Source organism: Pempheris klunzingeri, chromosome 8 (assembly GCF_042242105.1).
Source record: "Pempheris klunzingeri isolate RE-2024b chromosome 8, fPemKlu1.hap1, whole genome shotgun sequence".
NCBI lineage: Eukaryota > Metazoa > Chordata > Actinopteri > Acropomatiformes > Pempheridae > Pempheris > Pempheris klunzingeri.
This window is the reverse complement of record NC_092019.1, coordinates 1,504,406-1,521,139: the sequence shown is the minus strand read 5'-3', so window position 1 is coordinate 1,521,139 and position 16,734 is coordinate 1,504,406. Positions and strand designations below refer to the sequence as shown.

General features: G+C 41.2%; 1 protein-coding gene across 1 annotated transcript in view; it reads right to left on the bottom strand.

The window, feature by feature from the left end:
• Positions 1–2,197, bottom strand: part of npr1b (natriuretic peptide receptor 1b) — a 92,010-nt gene extending 89,813 nt beyond the window's left edge. The window contains exon 1 of the mRNA XM_070836028.1: positions 1,453–2,197. Coding sequence (XP_070692129.1) covers positions 1,453–2,197 — 745 coding nt within the window. The remainder of the gene's footprint in view (positions 1–1,452) is intronic.
• Between the last annotated feature and the right edge of the window lie 14,537 nt (positions 2,198–16,734).

Sequence of the window (16,734 nt, the reverse complement as noted above, 5' to 3'; positions counted from 1 at the left end):
GAGATTGTAGAGTGATAGATGGGAACCGTGACGTACAGGCGGTTTGTACAACGCTGTTCACATGAGCACCGGGTGTCTGCAGAGCTTCGGTCTGTGCAGCTGAATCAACAAGAAAACACTCTTTATAGGAACAGATGGTTTTATACTGGTGCTGTGAGGTTTTGTCTGGTCCTCACAACTGTAGAAAGACAAGATTTGTGTGTGTGTTTATACGTGTGAATGCATTTCTTTGTATACTGATGGAAACAAATGGTTTTCTACCTGTGCTGTAGGGACATTCCTGCCTTGTGAGGACATTTTGCAAAGAATTCATAACTTCAATGGGCCACTTAATGATTAAGACGTAGTTTTCAGGCTAAGGTAAAGTGCCAGGGAGTGATTTACATCAACGAGTGTCCTCACAACAATAGAAAGAAAAAGAAAAGAATTTGTGTGTGTGAGCTTTTATTGTGGTTCTGTCGGAGGGTTAATAATAAATATAAAGCTCATCCGTGTATTACAGTACATGGATGCAATGAGATAAGATAAAAGACTGACGCTGTGTTTACAGACCTCCTAAATGTCAGCTTTTTGGGAACTGAGCTGCCTCATTATTTATTTTTGCCTCAACAGCCGTCAGACTGGACAATTTACGGTCTGTCTCAGCTATGGTTTAATTCTAGGCTCATTGAAAACCCCAAAGTTTCCAAAAAAAACACCACGTAAGGTTGTGCTCTGGGTAAAAGAGTGTACATTGTTTTTGATTATCAACTGAAGTGACACTCAAACTGGTTTCTGATGATGAACCTGCTGCATCAAAACAAGTGCAGCCTGACAAACTAAACTAAGTTTAAAGGGAAATTAGAAGACACTGTCCTGCTTTTTACTTTCTGTCAACTTTCTTTGAGTTTTTTACTTGTTCTTTACTGCCCATTCACCATAATGCTAACTGCCTATCAAGCCTATTATGACAGGCTCAGAGTGTTATTCTAAGTGTGTGACAGCATCATGGAAAGGATCCCTACAGAGAGAGACCTGGAAGATCCTTTTGGTTTAACCACAAACAGCACACACACCAGACTACATTCACTAAAACAGGGATTTTAGAGAACAGGACAGAGGAGCTGCTGCTCTGCTGCTGCCTCCACTGGTTTGTTTATTTGGGTTCTTGTGTAGACAACACAAACATTGTGTTGGATCTAAACTAGCCCATTAAAATACCAAAGTCACACAATAACATTGATGGAGGCAGTGGTAGACCAGCAATCCCCATGTTCTCTCAACGCAAAATCCCTGTTTTAGTGAATGTAGTCTGGTGTGTGTGCTGTTTGTGGTTAAACCAAAAGGATCTTCCAGGTCTCTCTCTGTAGGGATCCTTTCCATGATGCTGTCACACACCTAGAATAACACTCTGAGCCTGTCAGTGGATCAAACAAGCTCTTTTAGTGGACCTACTTTCATGACGTGACTCACCTCGGCCGTCGCTCTGAACGTCGCTGAGGATTTGGGAGTAGTTTAACGGCGGCTTGTTCTCCTCGAAGACTCTGTCAACCAGGGTGATGTTGAGGTTCTTTAGCTCCATGAACAAACCCTCCACGGCAAAGTAACACGGCCGATCGTCCTTCTTGTTGTCGCTGAACATGAGCATCACGTGCTCCCGCCACCCAAAGTGCTCACAGATCCGCAGGGCGAACTTCCCCAGCTTCTTGTGGGTGGGCCCCATGTTGGTGATGGACGGGTAGTCTCCGTCGAAAAAGGCCACAGCCGGGGCACCCGCCGTAACCATGGGGACGTCCCAGTGGTTGGTGAAGAGGGCGACCGGGGAGGCGGTGTAGGAGCAGCCGGGCCCGATGAAAGCCCACAGGTCGTACGCAAATTTAAGGTCCACAGCCATGAGCGGGGCGATGGACTCGGAGCAGATGCCGTGTTTGTCTTCGCTGTTCTTGAAAATGTAGGTGAGGTGGTGGTCGGGGAGCAGGGTCGGGTTGGCGTTGACGGTTTTGACGGCCCAGTCCAGAGCGGGGCCGATGCGAGGCCAAGCCCAAGGGTAGTCCGTGTTGGTCTGCGGTAAAATTACAGCCAGCGTGACGTTCTGGCGTGGCCGGCGTTCGTGGTGGCCCCTGCGGTGCCGAGACGACCGCCCGGCGACCAGCCGCGGGTCGAGCAGAACCAGCAGCAGAACCAGCAGGAGAGCGGCACCCTCCTTCCAACGGGCCATCCTCTTCCCGGCAGGTCGTCCACTTCCACCGCGGCTGAATAATGTATGTCCCTTTAGCTGCAGATACACACAAGGGAGACATTAACAAAACATGCAACATGGACGCAGCCCCTTCCTCCCATGACGGGAATCTAATAACGCAGTCAGGACACCGAGACCGGCGCTGCTCGGTCACGGTTCAGCTCACGGTGCTCATTTTGTCCACGTCAGACCCAAGAGGCCTTTGCCGTGGGAGGAAAACTCCCCAAAGCTGGAAATTAAACCGAGCGGAGCGTGAAGAAAGTTATATATATATATATATATATGTGTATATATATATTAACCTTTAGTAAAGTGTCCCAGTTTCAAGAGAAGTGCTCTATAAATAAAATGTATTAATGTTATTATATTATTACTATTAGCTTAGTTTTTGTCTAATTTAAATATTTTTATATTATGCATTGTAAATTCAGAGGTAGTCATTAATTTTAGGTTTTTCTTATTCTTATTATTAAAAAGTTTCTCATTATTTTTAAAAAGTTTCTCATTATTTTTAAAAACTTTCTCATTATTTTTAAAAACTTTCTCATCGCTTTAAAGTTTCTCATTACTTCAAGTTTCTTATTATTTTAAAAAAGTTTCTCATAATTTTAAAAAAAGTTTCTCATAATTTTAAAAAAGTTTCTCATCACTTTAAGAAGTTTCTCATTACTTTAAAACCCGTATTTGGAGAAACCATGTCATTATTTTAAGATGGTTTCTCATATTTAAGAAAGTTTATCATTATTTTGAGACACTTGTAGGAAAGTTTCTCGTTATTCCAATAAAGTTTCTCAGAATAATTTTTTTTATTTTTACATTACATTGGCGGAAATGGGTTTCCATACATTAAAACAACATTACTGGGTCAGGGTTAAGCATCAATGCCCTTCGGACAGAAACACAACTTACTCACTCAAAACAATGACTGAGATACTAAAAGTCATGACGTTGTGATAATAAATCATTGTTTTGAGAAAGTTTCTCATTATTTCGAGATATTGAGTCATCATTTCAATGGAAATAAAACATTACTGGATTACAATAACACTTTTTCTTTCTGTCTTTCTGGTTGTTGTATGTATATGTAAATAAAGTTACACTCCAAAAATGAGCACAGAAAATTAAAACTTTAAACACAGCCTCCTCTGGCATCAATCAGCCTCCGTACCTGAATCAGTCGATTCCCTTTTGGACAGAAACACGCCTCAAAATAATGAGAAATAATTGCTGAGATACTAAAAGTTGTGACTTTGAGAGACTTAGTCGCTCTTCTAAGAAAGTTTCTCATTATTTTAAGACACTGAGTCATTTTTTATATAAAGTTTCTTATAATTTTGAGGTATTAAGTCATTATTTTAAGAAAGTTTTCTTTATTTTACTTTTTAAGGAAAGTTTCTCATCATTTTCAGACTGTCATTATTTTAATTCACAGGATTTTGATAAAGTTTCTCATTATTTTAAGACAGAGTCACTCTTTAAGGAACATTTCTCAATTTGAGACACCAAGTCACTTTTTAAAATAAGGTTTCTTATTATTTTTTGAGGTATTAAGTCTTTATTTTAAGAAAGTTTTCTTTATTTTAAGAAACTAAGTCACTTATTAAGGAAAGTTTCTCATCATTTTCAGACTCTAAATCATTATTTTGATAAAGTTTCTCATTACTTTGATGAAGTTGTCCCAGAGTTTGGACAATGGGTCTCCATATATTAAAACCAGCATTACTGGACTAAAACAAGGTTTCCAGCGGAGCCCCTGCTGGCACTAATCAGCCTCCATACCTGACGGCTGTTCTGTCTAACAGCATCACCTCCCCCCGGGCTGAGACGCGCGGCTCAGATGGAAATCAATACATCCTGTAAACATGATATCATTGATAAAACAGACCTTCTCCTCTGCGCCTCAGCGGGTGTCTGGTTTCCTCTTCATGCTGTCGGTGATTTTAAACGGTTGAACCTACTAACCAACTAACTAACTAACCAACTAACTAATTAACCACCCATGCCGGCGCGTGGGAGCTCCGTCACTATGACAGCAACCGTAAAAATCCGTTTCTGCTCCTCTGGATGGAAGAAAAACGTCAAAAATGTGTCAAAAAATAAAAATAATAATCAAAATAAATCGGCGGTGGATGTAACGTTACACTTCCTGCAGCAGGAACAAGTTTAAATTAAAAAAACAAACAAAAAAAGCGTTACTGTCCAAAAAAAATCTCCCATGATTCAAAGAAAACGCGTCCATTGTGTCACTTTCTGCGTCTAAACCTGTGTTTAACGTGTTCACCTGTGACAGACACAGGTGCTGCGGTGCTGTCAGACCTCCGTGTGGCTCACATCTGGGGCGAAACGGCGATAATCCACATCACCCACCATGACTGAGGTGTCAAAATCGCGGCCGGTGATTCCCAGTTTGTGGTTAAACGGCTCGCTGGGATCCGTGGAGACGCGGTCCAGGCTGGAGGAGCCTCCCAGCTGATGTGCTGTCCCACGGGTGATTATTCGGCTGCTCCTGGGTTGTGTGATCTGAATCCGCCCGCAGGTTGTCGGTTAAACCGTGAGGTGCACCGGGTGCTGCTGGTAGTCCGCCTCCAGCCGGACTGAGAGGCTGCTGCCCCGCGGTCTCTGCTGGGCGGAGAGGGAGGAAGAGGGAGGGAGAGGAGGTGGAGGGAGCCGGGAAAGGTGGAGAGAGACAGAAAAAGATGCTTGAACAGGGGAGAGCGGGGTCAGCTGAGCCGGTGTGCAGGATGTGGTGACTCCCTGGGAATAATCTACAACAAGCTGTTTTCTAAATAGGACTTTCCCAAAGAAACAAAGTGGTCTCTGGGCTCAGTTGAGCCTGTGAATCGGATAATTTGAGCCACATGCACGAGTTAAAATGTGCTGTTGATTATGTGGAAGTAAAACCGGACGTTTTCATCTCATGTCGTCTCTTTGCTGCACCACAGAGAGACAAACTCAGAACCACGTGACTCACTAAAGGTTTAGTTTAAGATGAAGGACAATTTTCAGAGCAAAATCAAGCTCAGTATGAACAAAGTGAACAAAATCAACAGCAGTTTGCTAATTATACTAACTAACTATTCCACCTGTTTATCTAGCATGTTTAGCTAACTATTCCACCTGTTTTAGTAGTTTTAGCTAACTATTCCTTCTGTTTTAGTAGTTTTAACTAACTATACCACCTGTTTATTTAGTAGTTTTAGCTAACTATACCACCTGTTTATTTATTTCGTTTAGCTAACTATTCCACCTGTTTTAGTAGTTTTAGCTAACTATTCCACCTGTTTATTTAGTAGTTTTAGCTAACTATTGCACCTGTTTATTTAGTAGTTTTAGCTAACTATACCACCTGTTTATTTATTTCGTTTAGCTAACTATTACACCTGTTTTAATAGTTTTAGCTAACTATTACACCTGTTTTAGTAGTTTTAGCTAACTATACCACCTGTGTATTTAGTAGTTTTAGCTAACTATTCCACCTGTTTATTTAGTAGTTTTAGCTAACTATTCCACCTGTTTATTTAGCACGTTTAGCTAACTATTGCACCTGTTTATTTAGTGCGTTTAGCTAACAATTCCACCTGTTTATTTAGCACGTTTAGCTAACTATTGCACCTGTTTATTTAGTGCGTTTAGCTAACTATTGCACCTGTTTATTTAGCACGTTTAGCTAACAATTCCACCTGATTATTTTGCGCGTTTAGCTAACAATTCCACCTGTTTATTTAGCACGTTTAGCTAACTATTGCACCTGTTTATTTAGTGCGTTTAGTTAACTATTGCACCTGTTTATTTAGTAGTTTTAGCTAACAATTCCACCTGTTTATTTAGTAGTTTTAGCTAACTATTACACTTGTTATTTAGCACTTTTAGCTAACTATTACACCTGTTTATTTAGCACTTTTAGCTAACTATTGCACCTGTTTATTTATTAGTTTTAGTTAACTATACCACCTGTTTATTTAGTAGTTTTAGCTAACTATTCCATCTGTTTATTTAGCACTTTTAGCTAACTATTACACCTGTTTATTTAGCACTTTTAGCTAACTATTACACCTGTTTATTTAGCACTTTTAGCTAACTATTACATCTGTTTATTTAGCACTTTTAGCTAACTATTACACCTGTTTATTTAGCACTTTTAGCTAACTATTACACCTGTTTATTTAGCACTTTTAACTAACTATTACGCCTGTTTATCCAGTACCATCATTGTTAATCCATTAGGTGGAAGCAGAGCGAAAACAGAACTGAGGGAGATGCTTGAACAGGGGAGAGCGGGGTCAGCTCAGCCGGTTTGCAGGATGTGGTGACTCCCTGGGAATAATCTACAACAAGCTGTTTTCAAAATATGACTTTCCCAAAGAAACAAAGTGGTCTCTGGGCTCAGCTTTGCCCCCCGACGAGGCCGAGTTGAGCCTGTGAATCGGATAATTTGAGCCACATGCACGAGTTAAAATGTGCTGTTGATTATGTGGAAGTAAAACCGCAAAGAAAGACAAATTCAAGACCACATCCAGCTTTAAGCTAACTAACTATTCAGACATATATATTGTAATATACAATATAAAATTTGCAGTTTTTCCTACAATAGTGTAATAGAGCTACATGATATAATAAAGAGACAGTTGCAGGAACATATCTTTGAAATATCTCAGTCTGCTTAATCAAAATAGAGCAGTTTATCCAGTGTGTCCTGCTCAGTCCCTTTGCCCCCATCCTGCCATTACATTTTACAGCCCTGTTATCTGCCATCAGCCGAGCTCGAGGATTATCTTGTTCCCATCATCCTATCTGTTCCCTTTACAAGCTCTTCACAGATCAATAAAAGCAAAATGCCAGCACACTATTAAAAAAAAAAAGTAAGGACAACAGGAAGGCAGCAGCACAGTGGAGGCCACCCACTATCTTCATTGCAGATTAAAAGAAGTTAATGGTTCGACCCAGGAGAGATGTTTCATCATACATTCAGGTGACACATTCACCTTGTCTGGACAGATTCGTCGTGTCAATTATCAACAGGCTGTGTCTTAATTTTTACTGTCCAAACATGAGAGTGGTATCAATCCTCTTATCAAACCCTCTGCAAGACAGCGAGTACACATATTCATCAAAACTATTCCTTTTTGGTCACTGAAGAAAATCTAGTGGTTATCGAGAGGCCATTTAAAGCCCTTAAATCCCCGTTTTTATAAATGGAGTCTGGTGTGTGTGCAGAGAGCGATATAACGGCTGTTTGTGGTTAAACCAAAAGGATCTTCCAGGCCAGTTCTCAGATCTTTACACCAGCTTCCTGCTTGACTTTATAAAGGGGCAATTTGGATTATTTGTGGTGTGGTCGTATGAGGTGCTTCTCCATTACTGTATTACCTACCTGTCCTGTATATCAATATACGTTTAAGTGAATGCTATATACAGTTGCAAGAAAAAGTATGTGAACCCTTTGGGATTACTTGGATTTCTGCATAAATTGGTCATAAAATATGTTCTGATCTTCATCTAAGTCACATCACTAGACAAACACAGTCTGCTTAAACTAATACCGCACAAAAAATTATACGTTTTCATGTTTTTATTGAACACAACATGTAAACATTCCCAGTGCAGGGTGGAAAAAGTATGTGAACCCCTAGGCTAATGACTTCTCCAAGAGCTAATTGGAGCCAGGAGTCAGCCAACCTGGAGTCCAATCAATGTGATGAGATTGGATGTGTTGGTTAAAGCTGCCCTGCCCTATAAAAAACACACACCAGTTTTGAGTTTGCTGTTCTCAAGAGGCATTGCCTGATGTGAACCGTGCCTCGCACAAAAGAGCTCTCAGAAGATCTACAATCAAGAATTGTTGACTTGCATGAAGCTGGAAAGGGTTACAGAAGTATCTCTAAAAGCCTTGATGTCCATGTGTCCACGGTAAGACAGACTGTCTACTAATGGAGAAAGTTCAGCACTGTTGCTACTCTCCCTAGGTGTGGGCGTCCTGTAAAGATGACTGTGACAGCAGAATGCTCAATGAGGTGAAGAAGAATCCTAGAGTGTCAGCTAAAGACATGCTAACATCTACAATAAGTAAAACATTAAACAAGAATGGAGTTCATGGGAGGACACCACGGAGGAAAACATTGCTGTCCAAAAAAAACATTGCTGCACGTTTGAAGTTTGCAAAAGAGCACCTGGATGTTCCACAGCACTACTGGCAAAATATTCTGTGGACAGATGAAACCAAAATTGAGTTGTTTGGAAGGAACACACAACGCTATGTGTGGAGAAAAAAATGCACAGCACACCAACATCAAAACCTCATCCCAACTGTGAAATATGGTGAAGGGGGCATCATGGTTTGGGGCTGCTTGGCTGCCTCAGGGCCTGGACGGATTGCTGTCATCCACGGAAAAATGAATTCCCAAGTTTATCAAGACATTTTGCAGGAAAACTTAAGACCATCTGTCTGCCAACTGAAGCTCAACAGAGGATGGGTGATGCAACAGGACAACGACCCAAAGCATAGAAGTAAATCAGTAAAACAGAATGGCTTCAACAGAAGAAAATACGCCTTCTGGAGTGGCCCAGCCAGAGTCCTGACCTCAACCCGACTGAGATACTGTGGAATGACCTCAAGAGAGCGATTCACACCAGACATCCCAAGAATATTGCTGAACTGAAACAGTTTTGTACAGAGGAATGGTCCAAAATTCCTCCTGACCGTTGTGCAGGTCTGATCTGCAACTACAGGAAACGTTTGGTTGAGGTTATTGCTGCCAAAGGAGGGTCAACCAGTTATTAAATCCAAAGGTTCACATACTTTTTCCACCCTGCACTGTGGATGTTTACATGTTGTGTTCAATAAAAACATGAAAACGTATAATTTTTTGTGCGGTATTAGTTTAAGCAGACTGTGTTTGTCTAGTGATGTGACTTAGATGAAGATCAGAACATATTTTATGACCAATTTATGCAGAAATCCAAGTAATCTAAAAGGATTCACATACTTTTTTTTGCAACTGTATAGAATACTTTCACTGCTTTACATCACCTTGAGACAGCACTTAGTTGAAGCCGTTGCAGCCATTTACGCTCTCTTCAAACCCACCAGACTCCATTGACAAAAACAGTAATTTTACTTCGCAGAACACAGTAGTCACTGCTCTGCCGCTGCCTCAATCAAACAGCCTGTTTGTGTTATTGTGCGACTTTCGTGTTTGAAATAGTTAGTTTGGATCCAAACTTATGTGGTAAAACACCAAAGCCCCACAAACTGGCAACCAGCAGCTCCTGTGTCCTGTTCTCTAAAATCCCTGTTATAGTGAATGTAGTCTGGTGTGTGTGCTGTTTGTGGTTAAACCAAAAGGATCTTCCAGGTCTCTCTCTGTAGGGATCCTTTCCATAATGCTGTCACACATCTACCAGTCATTTAGACACCTGTCTGTTTCTAATGAGAGGTGAGATGATGATGTACCTTAAATAATACATAATGTAATGGTGCATAGTATTTCACCACGTCGAATATAACAGTGATGGTACTAATGTTATGTGTGGTGATGCTTTGCCTCTTCCTCTCATCTCTCCTCAGACATAACACTCGTACGTTCTCATTTATCCAAGTGTGCATCCACACAGCTCATGCTGCAAGCTCTCTTCAGCAGAGGAGGATCGACCCTTGCTCCTCAAATGTTTATCTCCTCATCTTTGCTGCAGGTTTGCTTCCCTGCCGTCTCTCCAATATCACAAAAGCCTCTCGGTCTGCATTCATAAACCCGTACCAAAGCCCCGTTGTGAATAATAAAAGAACTAATAAACGTGTGATCCTCATGGGTGAAAGCGCATGAGTGGCAGTGGAGGGTTTACACCGAGGATGCTGAGTAGATGCTGACTCCCACTCTGTGAGGAGCTAATGGCTTTCCACGGCATCTCGACGCCTACCGGATCTTCTCCTGACAAAGTGCCGCCACCGCCAAGTGCAGGAGAGCCAGGCGGTAAACGCATATCAAAGCCTGATATCATCTTTCTCTGTACCATTGATGCCTGGACACCTGCTGGGTAGCTAAACCAATATTATATTAGTTGATTAATATATTGTTTTTAAACCTGGGCCCTATTTTTTTTTTTTTACATATTGTGGTTTCTCATTGACTTGTGGGTACAAAAAGTATTGGAATTGGTCCAGTAGATCCACTAAAAGAGCTTGTTTGATCCACTGACAGGCTCAGAGTGTTATTCTAAGTGTGTGACAGCATCATGGAAAGGATCCCTACAGAGAGAGACCTGGAAGATCCTTTTGGTTTAACCACAAACAGCACACACACCAGACTCCATTCACAAAAACAGGGATTTTACCTCACTGAACATGGGAGATGCTGATGTAGTTGCTGTGACTTTTTAGTGTAGTGTGGCATTTCAACACAACAATGTGGACATGAACTGATCCCTCTAAACATGAAAGTCACATAATAAGACAAACAAATAAATTGATCGAGGCAGCAGCAGACCAGCAACTCTCATTCTCTGAGAGCTAAAATTACTGTTTTAGTGAATGTAGTCTGGTGTGTGCTGTTTGTGGTTAAACCAAAAGGATCTTCCAGGTCTCTCTCTGTAGGGATCCTTTCCATGATGCTGTCACACACTTAGAATAACACTCTGAGCCTGTCAGTGGATCAAACAAGCTCTTTTAGTGGACCTACTTTCAAGAGATCTGGTTTGAAATCCTGATATTAGTATTTTGCAGCATTTTCATATGAAATCACACATAAAGTAATTAAAATGACATAATGAGTGAAGAAAAAAAACCTTCATTAACATACCTGTATGTAAACTCACCTCACCTCAGAAGGCAGATAATCATCTCAGAAACACACTCGGCTTAATTTTCTGGTCTGTGCGTGAGACTGAGAGGGTTACCATGGCGACAGGTCAGCTGACGTGAGGGTCTGCCGTCACGTCAGCGTGTCAAATGTTTTGTGGCTGATAATCTGTCATCATCCACGGATCACTGATTTCTGATGCAGGGAGGTCAGAGGTCACTTTGGCACGTTCAACAGTGGATCAATTAGTTAAATCACAGGTGGCTGATAAACCAATCTAATGACAAGTTAATCATTCCTGACACCTGTGGCCACTTCTCAGATCTTTACACCAGCTTCCTGCTTAACTTTAAAGGGGCAGTTTGGATTATTTGTGGTGTGGTCGTATGAGGTGCTTTTCCATTACTGTATTACCAACCTGTCCTGTATATCCATCTAAGTTTAAGTGAATGCTATATATAGAATACTTTCACTGCTTTACATCACCTTGAGACAGCACTTATTTGGAGCCGTTGTAACCATTAACGCTCTCTTCAAACCCACCAGACTCCATTGACAAAAACGGTAATTTTACCTTGCAGAACACAGTAGTCGCTGCTCTGCTGCTGCCTCAATCAAACAGCTTATTTGTGTTATTGTGTGACTTTGGTGTTTGAAATAGTTAGTTTGGATCCAAACTAATGTGGTAAAACACCAAAGCCCCACAAACTGGCAACCAGCAGCTCCTGTGTCCTGTTCTCTAAAATCCCTGTTTTTGTGAATGGAGTCTGGTGTGTGTGCAGAGAGCGACATAACGGCTGTTTGTGGTTAAACCAAAAGGATCTTCCAGGTCTCTCTCTGTAGGGATCCTTTCCATGATGCTGTCACACACTTAGAATAACACTCTGAGCCTCTTCAAATACATCAGACTCCATTAACAAAAATAGTAATTTTACCTTTCAGAAAGACAGAAGTTGCTGGTCTACTGCTGCCTCGATTTGGTTCATTAGTTTGAGTTATTGTGTGACTTTGGTGTGTTAAATGGTTAGTTTGGATCCAATACAATGTTTAAGCAACATACAATAACACAAACAAACTAATTTATCAAGCCAGCAGCAGAGCAGCAGCTCCTGTGTCCTGTTCTCTAAAATCCCTGTTTTAGTGAATGTAGTCTGGTGTGTGTGCTGTTTGTGGTTAAACCAAAAGGATCTTCCAGGTCTCTCTCTGTAGGGATCCTTTCCATAATGCTGTCACACATTTAAGCCACCATTTGTTTTTACCTTTTAATAATTTAGACTCATAAATATGTTAACATCAGGCCCGTGTTTAAAAAATATCGGATTTATCCTTTAAGTTTCCGTTCTTGTTTTCGACATCACTGACGACAACAAAAGAATACTTGTTTTCTTGCAGGTTTTTGAGGCAATTTAGACAAAATCTTTCCCATAAATTGAGTTTCATATAAACAGGATCATTTAATAGCTGTATTCAAAGTGGTTCTCTGGAACAAAGTGACATTTTAAATAATTCAGTTCTCGATGAATTCGCGATGTTTTGTGAGAAAAAGCACACGTGTGAACACATTTCACGTGTTTATCATATGAGATCAATTCACATTTATGATTTCCAGCTATTTCATGTGTACATTAAAGACATCACATGTGAAAACATGTCTTTTACACATGATAAATGCACAAAAAGGGAAGTTATTTATCACACATGATTCATTTTACATGTGCTTTTTGTAGCTTTAATTCTCTAAGTGCCTCCCTGCAGTGTAATTGAAATATCTCGCCGGGCGCCAAACATCAGAGGAAAACATGAAAATTTAAAGAGTATAAACTGCTGCTTTGACCTGGTGGTGCTGTGACATGATGCATCACTCGGGGGAAATCTCTCGCCGGGAGCAAAGCGACGACGTAAACGATTGGAAAAGTGCAGAGTGGAAGGAGAACATTAATAATAGATCTCCTTCCAGACAGCTGCAGCTACAACCTGCTGACGGAAAACACAGATTTGCTCTGCTCGTCTGTCTGCAAGATGTTTTATTACAGTAGCAGATACTTTTTCAGAGTTTCCTCCAAAGTCTTTTATTTGACATTTATGTCTGCAGTGAACTTCTCAGCCTCAGTGTTACACATCGCAGTTTCTGAGGCCGCCATTCTGCAGACGAGCGCCTGCTAACTGCAGGAGAGGATCCCTACAGAGAGAGACCTGGAAGATCCTTTTGGTTTAACCACAAACAGCCGTTATATCTCTCTCTGCACACACACCAGACTACATTCACTAAAACAGGGATTTTAGCTCACAGGACACAGGAGCTGCTGCTCTGCTGCTGCCTCCATCCGTTAGTTTGTTTGTGTTTTTGAGTGTTACACAAATATTGTGTTAGATCCAACTTTACCCTTTAAAACACTTAAGTCACATGATCAGGGCAGCAGCAGAGCAGCAGCTCCTGTGTCCTGTTCTCTAAAATCCCTGTTTTAGTGAATGTAGTCTGGTGTGTGTGCTGTTTGTGGTTAAACCAAAAGGATCTTCCAGGTCTCTCTCTGTAGGGATCCTTTCCATAATGCTGTCACACACTTAGAATAACACTCTGAGCCTGTCAGTGGATCAAACAAGCTCTTTTAGTGGACCTACTGTGATCAGGTGCAGTTGTCCCAAAGGATCACGTTGCAGCCACTGCAGCCCGTTTGGTGGCTGCTGGCTGAGGTGATCTACTGGACCAGTTCCAACACTTTTACTACCTACCAGTCACTCAGACAGCAGAATATGTAAAAATAGAGCCCAGGTTTATAAATACCAAAGTTCTCCTGTATTTCTAAGGCTTTGTTGTGTCACAATGTCTGTCAAACTTCAGCGTGTGAAGAAGAAACTGCACCCTGACAAACAACCCTCTGACACCACCCTGACAGTGATCACCCAAAGGCCTCCACACCTCCACCTGTAAACTGACAGCTCTTAAATGCCAGTGAAATGCAAGTGTTTGTATGTGACTCGCAGCTCCCTGAATGTCTGCAGATAATCTGTCCACAGCCGCCACTGCCATGGCAACACGACCACAACGCCTCCCTCCAAATCGCCCCTGTATGTCGGCCCTAATTACACCAGCGGACGTCTGTCACATCAGCTCCAGGTACAGCAGGTCTCTGAGTCTGAGAACAAGCTTAGGCTTTTAAAATATGTCCATCAAACGTGTTCACAAAAGGACTATGGAGGAGGATGTGTCGGACCTGGTCTGAGCCCTCCGTCAGGACCGGAGGAGGCCCAGCACCATCCAAACCGAGGTGGACCACGTTCCTCCGGTCTCACAGTTTGGACAGCAGACATCCTAGAGACAGGGATGATCAGTCTTGTGTTACAGTGTTTTCCCACAGTAGCTGCTGGTCTACAGCTGCCTCCATTAGTTAGTTTGCACCAGTAACTGCACCTGATCACAGTAGGTCCACTAAAAGAGCTTGTTTGATCCACTGACAGGCTCAGAGTGTTATTCTAAGTGTGTGACAGCATCATGGAAAGGATCCCTACAGAGAGAGACCTGGAAGATCCTTTTGGTTTAACCACAAACAGCACACACACCAGACTACATTCACTAAAACAGGGATTTTAGAGAACAGGACACAGGAGCTGCTGCTCTGCTGCTGGCTTGATAAATTAGTTTGTTTGTGTTATTGTATGTTGCTTAAACATTGTATTGGATCCAAACTAACCATTTAACACACCAAAGTCACACAATAACTCAAACTAATGAACCAAATCGAGGCAGCAGTAGACCAGCAACTTCTGTCTTTCTGAAAGGTAAAATTACTGTTTTTGTTAATGGAGTCTGGTGTATTTGAAGAGGCTCAGCGTGTTATTCTAAGTGTGTGACAGCATCATGGAAAGGATCCCTACAGAGAGAGACCTGGAAGATCCTTTTGGTTTAACCACAAACAGCACACACACCAGACTACATTCACTAAAACAGGGATTTTAGAGAACAGGACTCAGGAGCTGCTGCCTCGATTGGTGTCGTTGTGTGACTTTGGTGTTTTGTTGAGATCCAACACTATATTTGTGTAACACACAATAACGCAAACTACCTAACCAACAATCACGGCAGCAACAGACCAGCAGCTCCTGTGTTCTGTGAGGTAGAATGACTGTGTGAGATTATTAGTGCTGCATTTTAAATATTATTATTACTATTATTGCAATAAATCATCATGTCTCTCCATCTTAGCAGCATGTACGTGTGCACAGGATGCTGATGATGATTACGAGACACAGAGCGACCACAAAGAGACAAAAGATGATTACGACACACAAAACGACCACAAAGACACAAAAAACAGCCACAAAGAGACAAAAAAATGACTGCAAATAGAAGAAAAAGGCCTAGAAAGAGACAGAAAACGTCTGCAAAAACCTTAAATTACCACAAAGAGACACAAAACGACCACAAAGACACAAAAAACAACCAAGGAGACAAAAACTGATCTTAAAGAGACAAAAAAAAAATGGCTGCAAACAGAAAAAAGGCCCAGAAAGAGAGACAAAATGACCAAAAAGGCACCAAAAACAGCCAGAAAGAGACACAAAACAGCCAGAAAGAGACACAAAACAGCCAGGAAGAGACCCGTAGAAACCACAGACATAGATATCATCAGCTCATTTATCCATCCAGTGCCTGAGCTTTCATCCCTCCATCTCTTGCTCCTCTGTGTGTTGTTGCCATTTCAACAGGAAGTGGATGTGACCCCCTTCAGGCTCCGCTTGTCAATTATTCAACTGAAAAGGATCTAAATATTCAAAAAGCCGTGGGTTTGCTCACCATGTGCAGAGGGACACGCCTGTTTTTATAAGGGAGGTTTTAGGACCATATTACCCATAAGCCCTTGGTGGCTAGGTCTCCTCTTCTTCAAACAATCTTATCTTTAATTTTTTATTGGTTAGTCAGAATAACTCAATATCTCAAATGAATGACTTTCATCAAAGTGATTGGAAACTCTGGAAAAGTATCTATCTGCATTTTTGTCTCCTTGTAGTCACGTTTTGTTCCTTTGTGGTCATTTCATGTCACTTTGTAGTGGTTTTTTGTCTGTATGCGTTCATTTTGTGTCTCTTTTGAAGCCTTTTTTAGTAATTTTTGTCTCTTTATCTGCATTTCATCTCCTTATAGTCATGTTTTGTCTCTATGTGGTCATTTCATGTCATTTTTATTGTGATTTTGGCCTCTTTTTGTCTCCTTGTAGTCATTTTTGTCTTTTTCTTTTCATGTTTTGTGTCTATGTGGTCATTTGATGTCCCTTTACTGTAATTATGGATTCTTTATAGTCATGTTTTGTCTCATTGTGGTCGTCTTGTGTCTGTTTCTTGTATTTTTGTCTCATTGTGGTCGTCTTGTGTCTGTTTCTTGTATTTTCGTCTCTTTGTGGTCGTCTTGTGTCTGTTTTTTGTATTTTTTGTCTCTTTGTGGTCGTCTTGTGTCTGTTTTTTGTATTTTTGTCTCATTGTGGTCGTCTTGTGTCTGTTTCTTGTATTTTTGTCTCATTGTGGTCGTCTTGTGTCTGTTTCTTGTATTTTTTGTCTCTTTGTGGTCGTCTTGTGTCTGTTTTTTGTATTTTTGTCTCATTGTGGTCGTCTTGTGTCTGTTTCTTGTATTTTTTGTCTCATTGTGGTCGTCTTGTGTCTGTTTTTTGTATTTTTTGTCTCTTTGTGGTCGTCTTGTGTCTGTTTTTTGTATTTTTGTCTCATTGTGGTCGT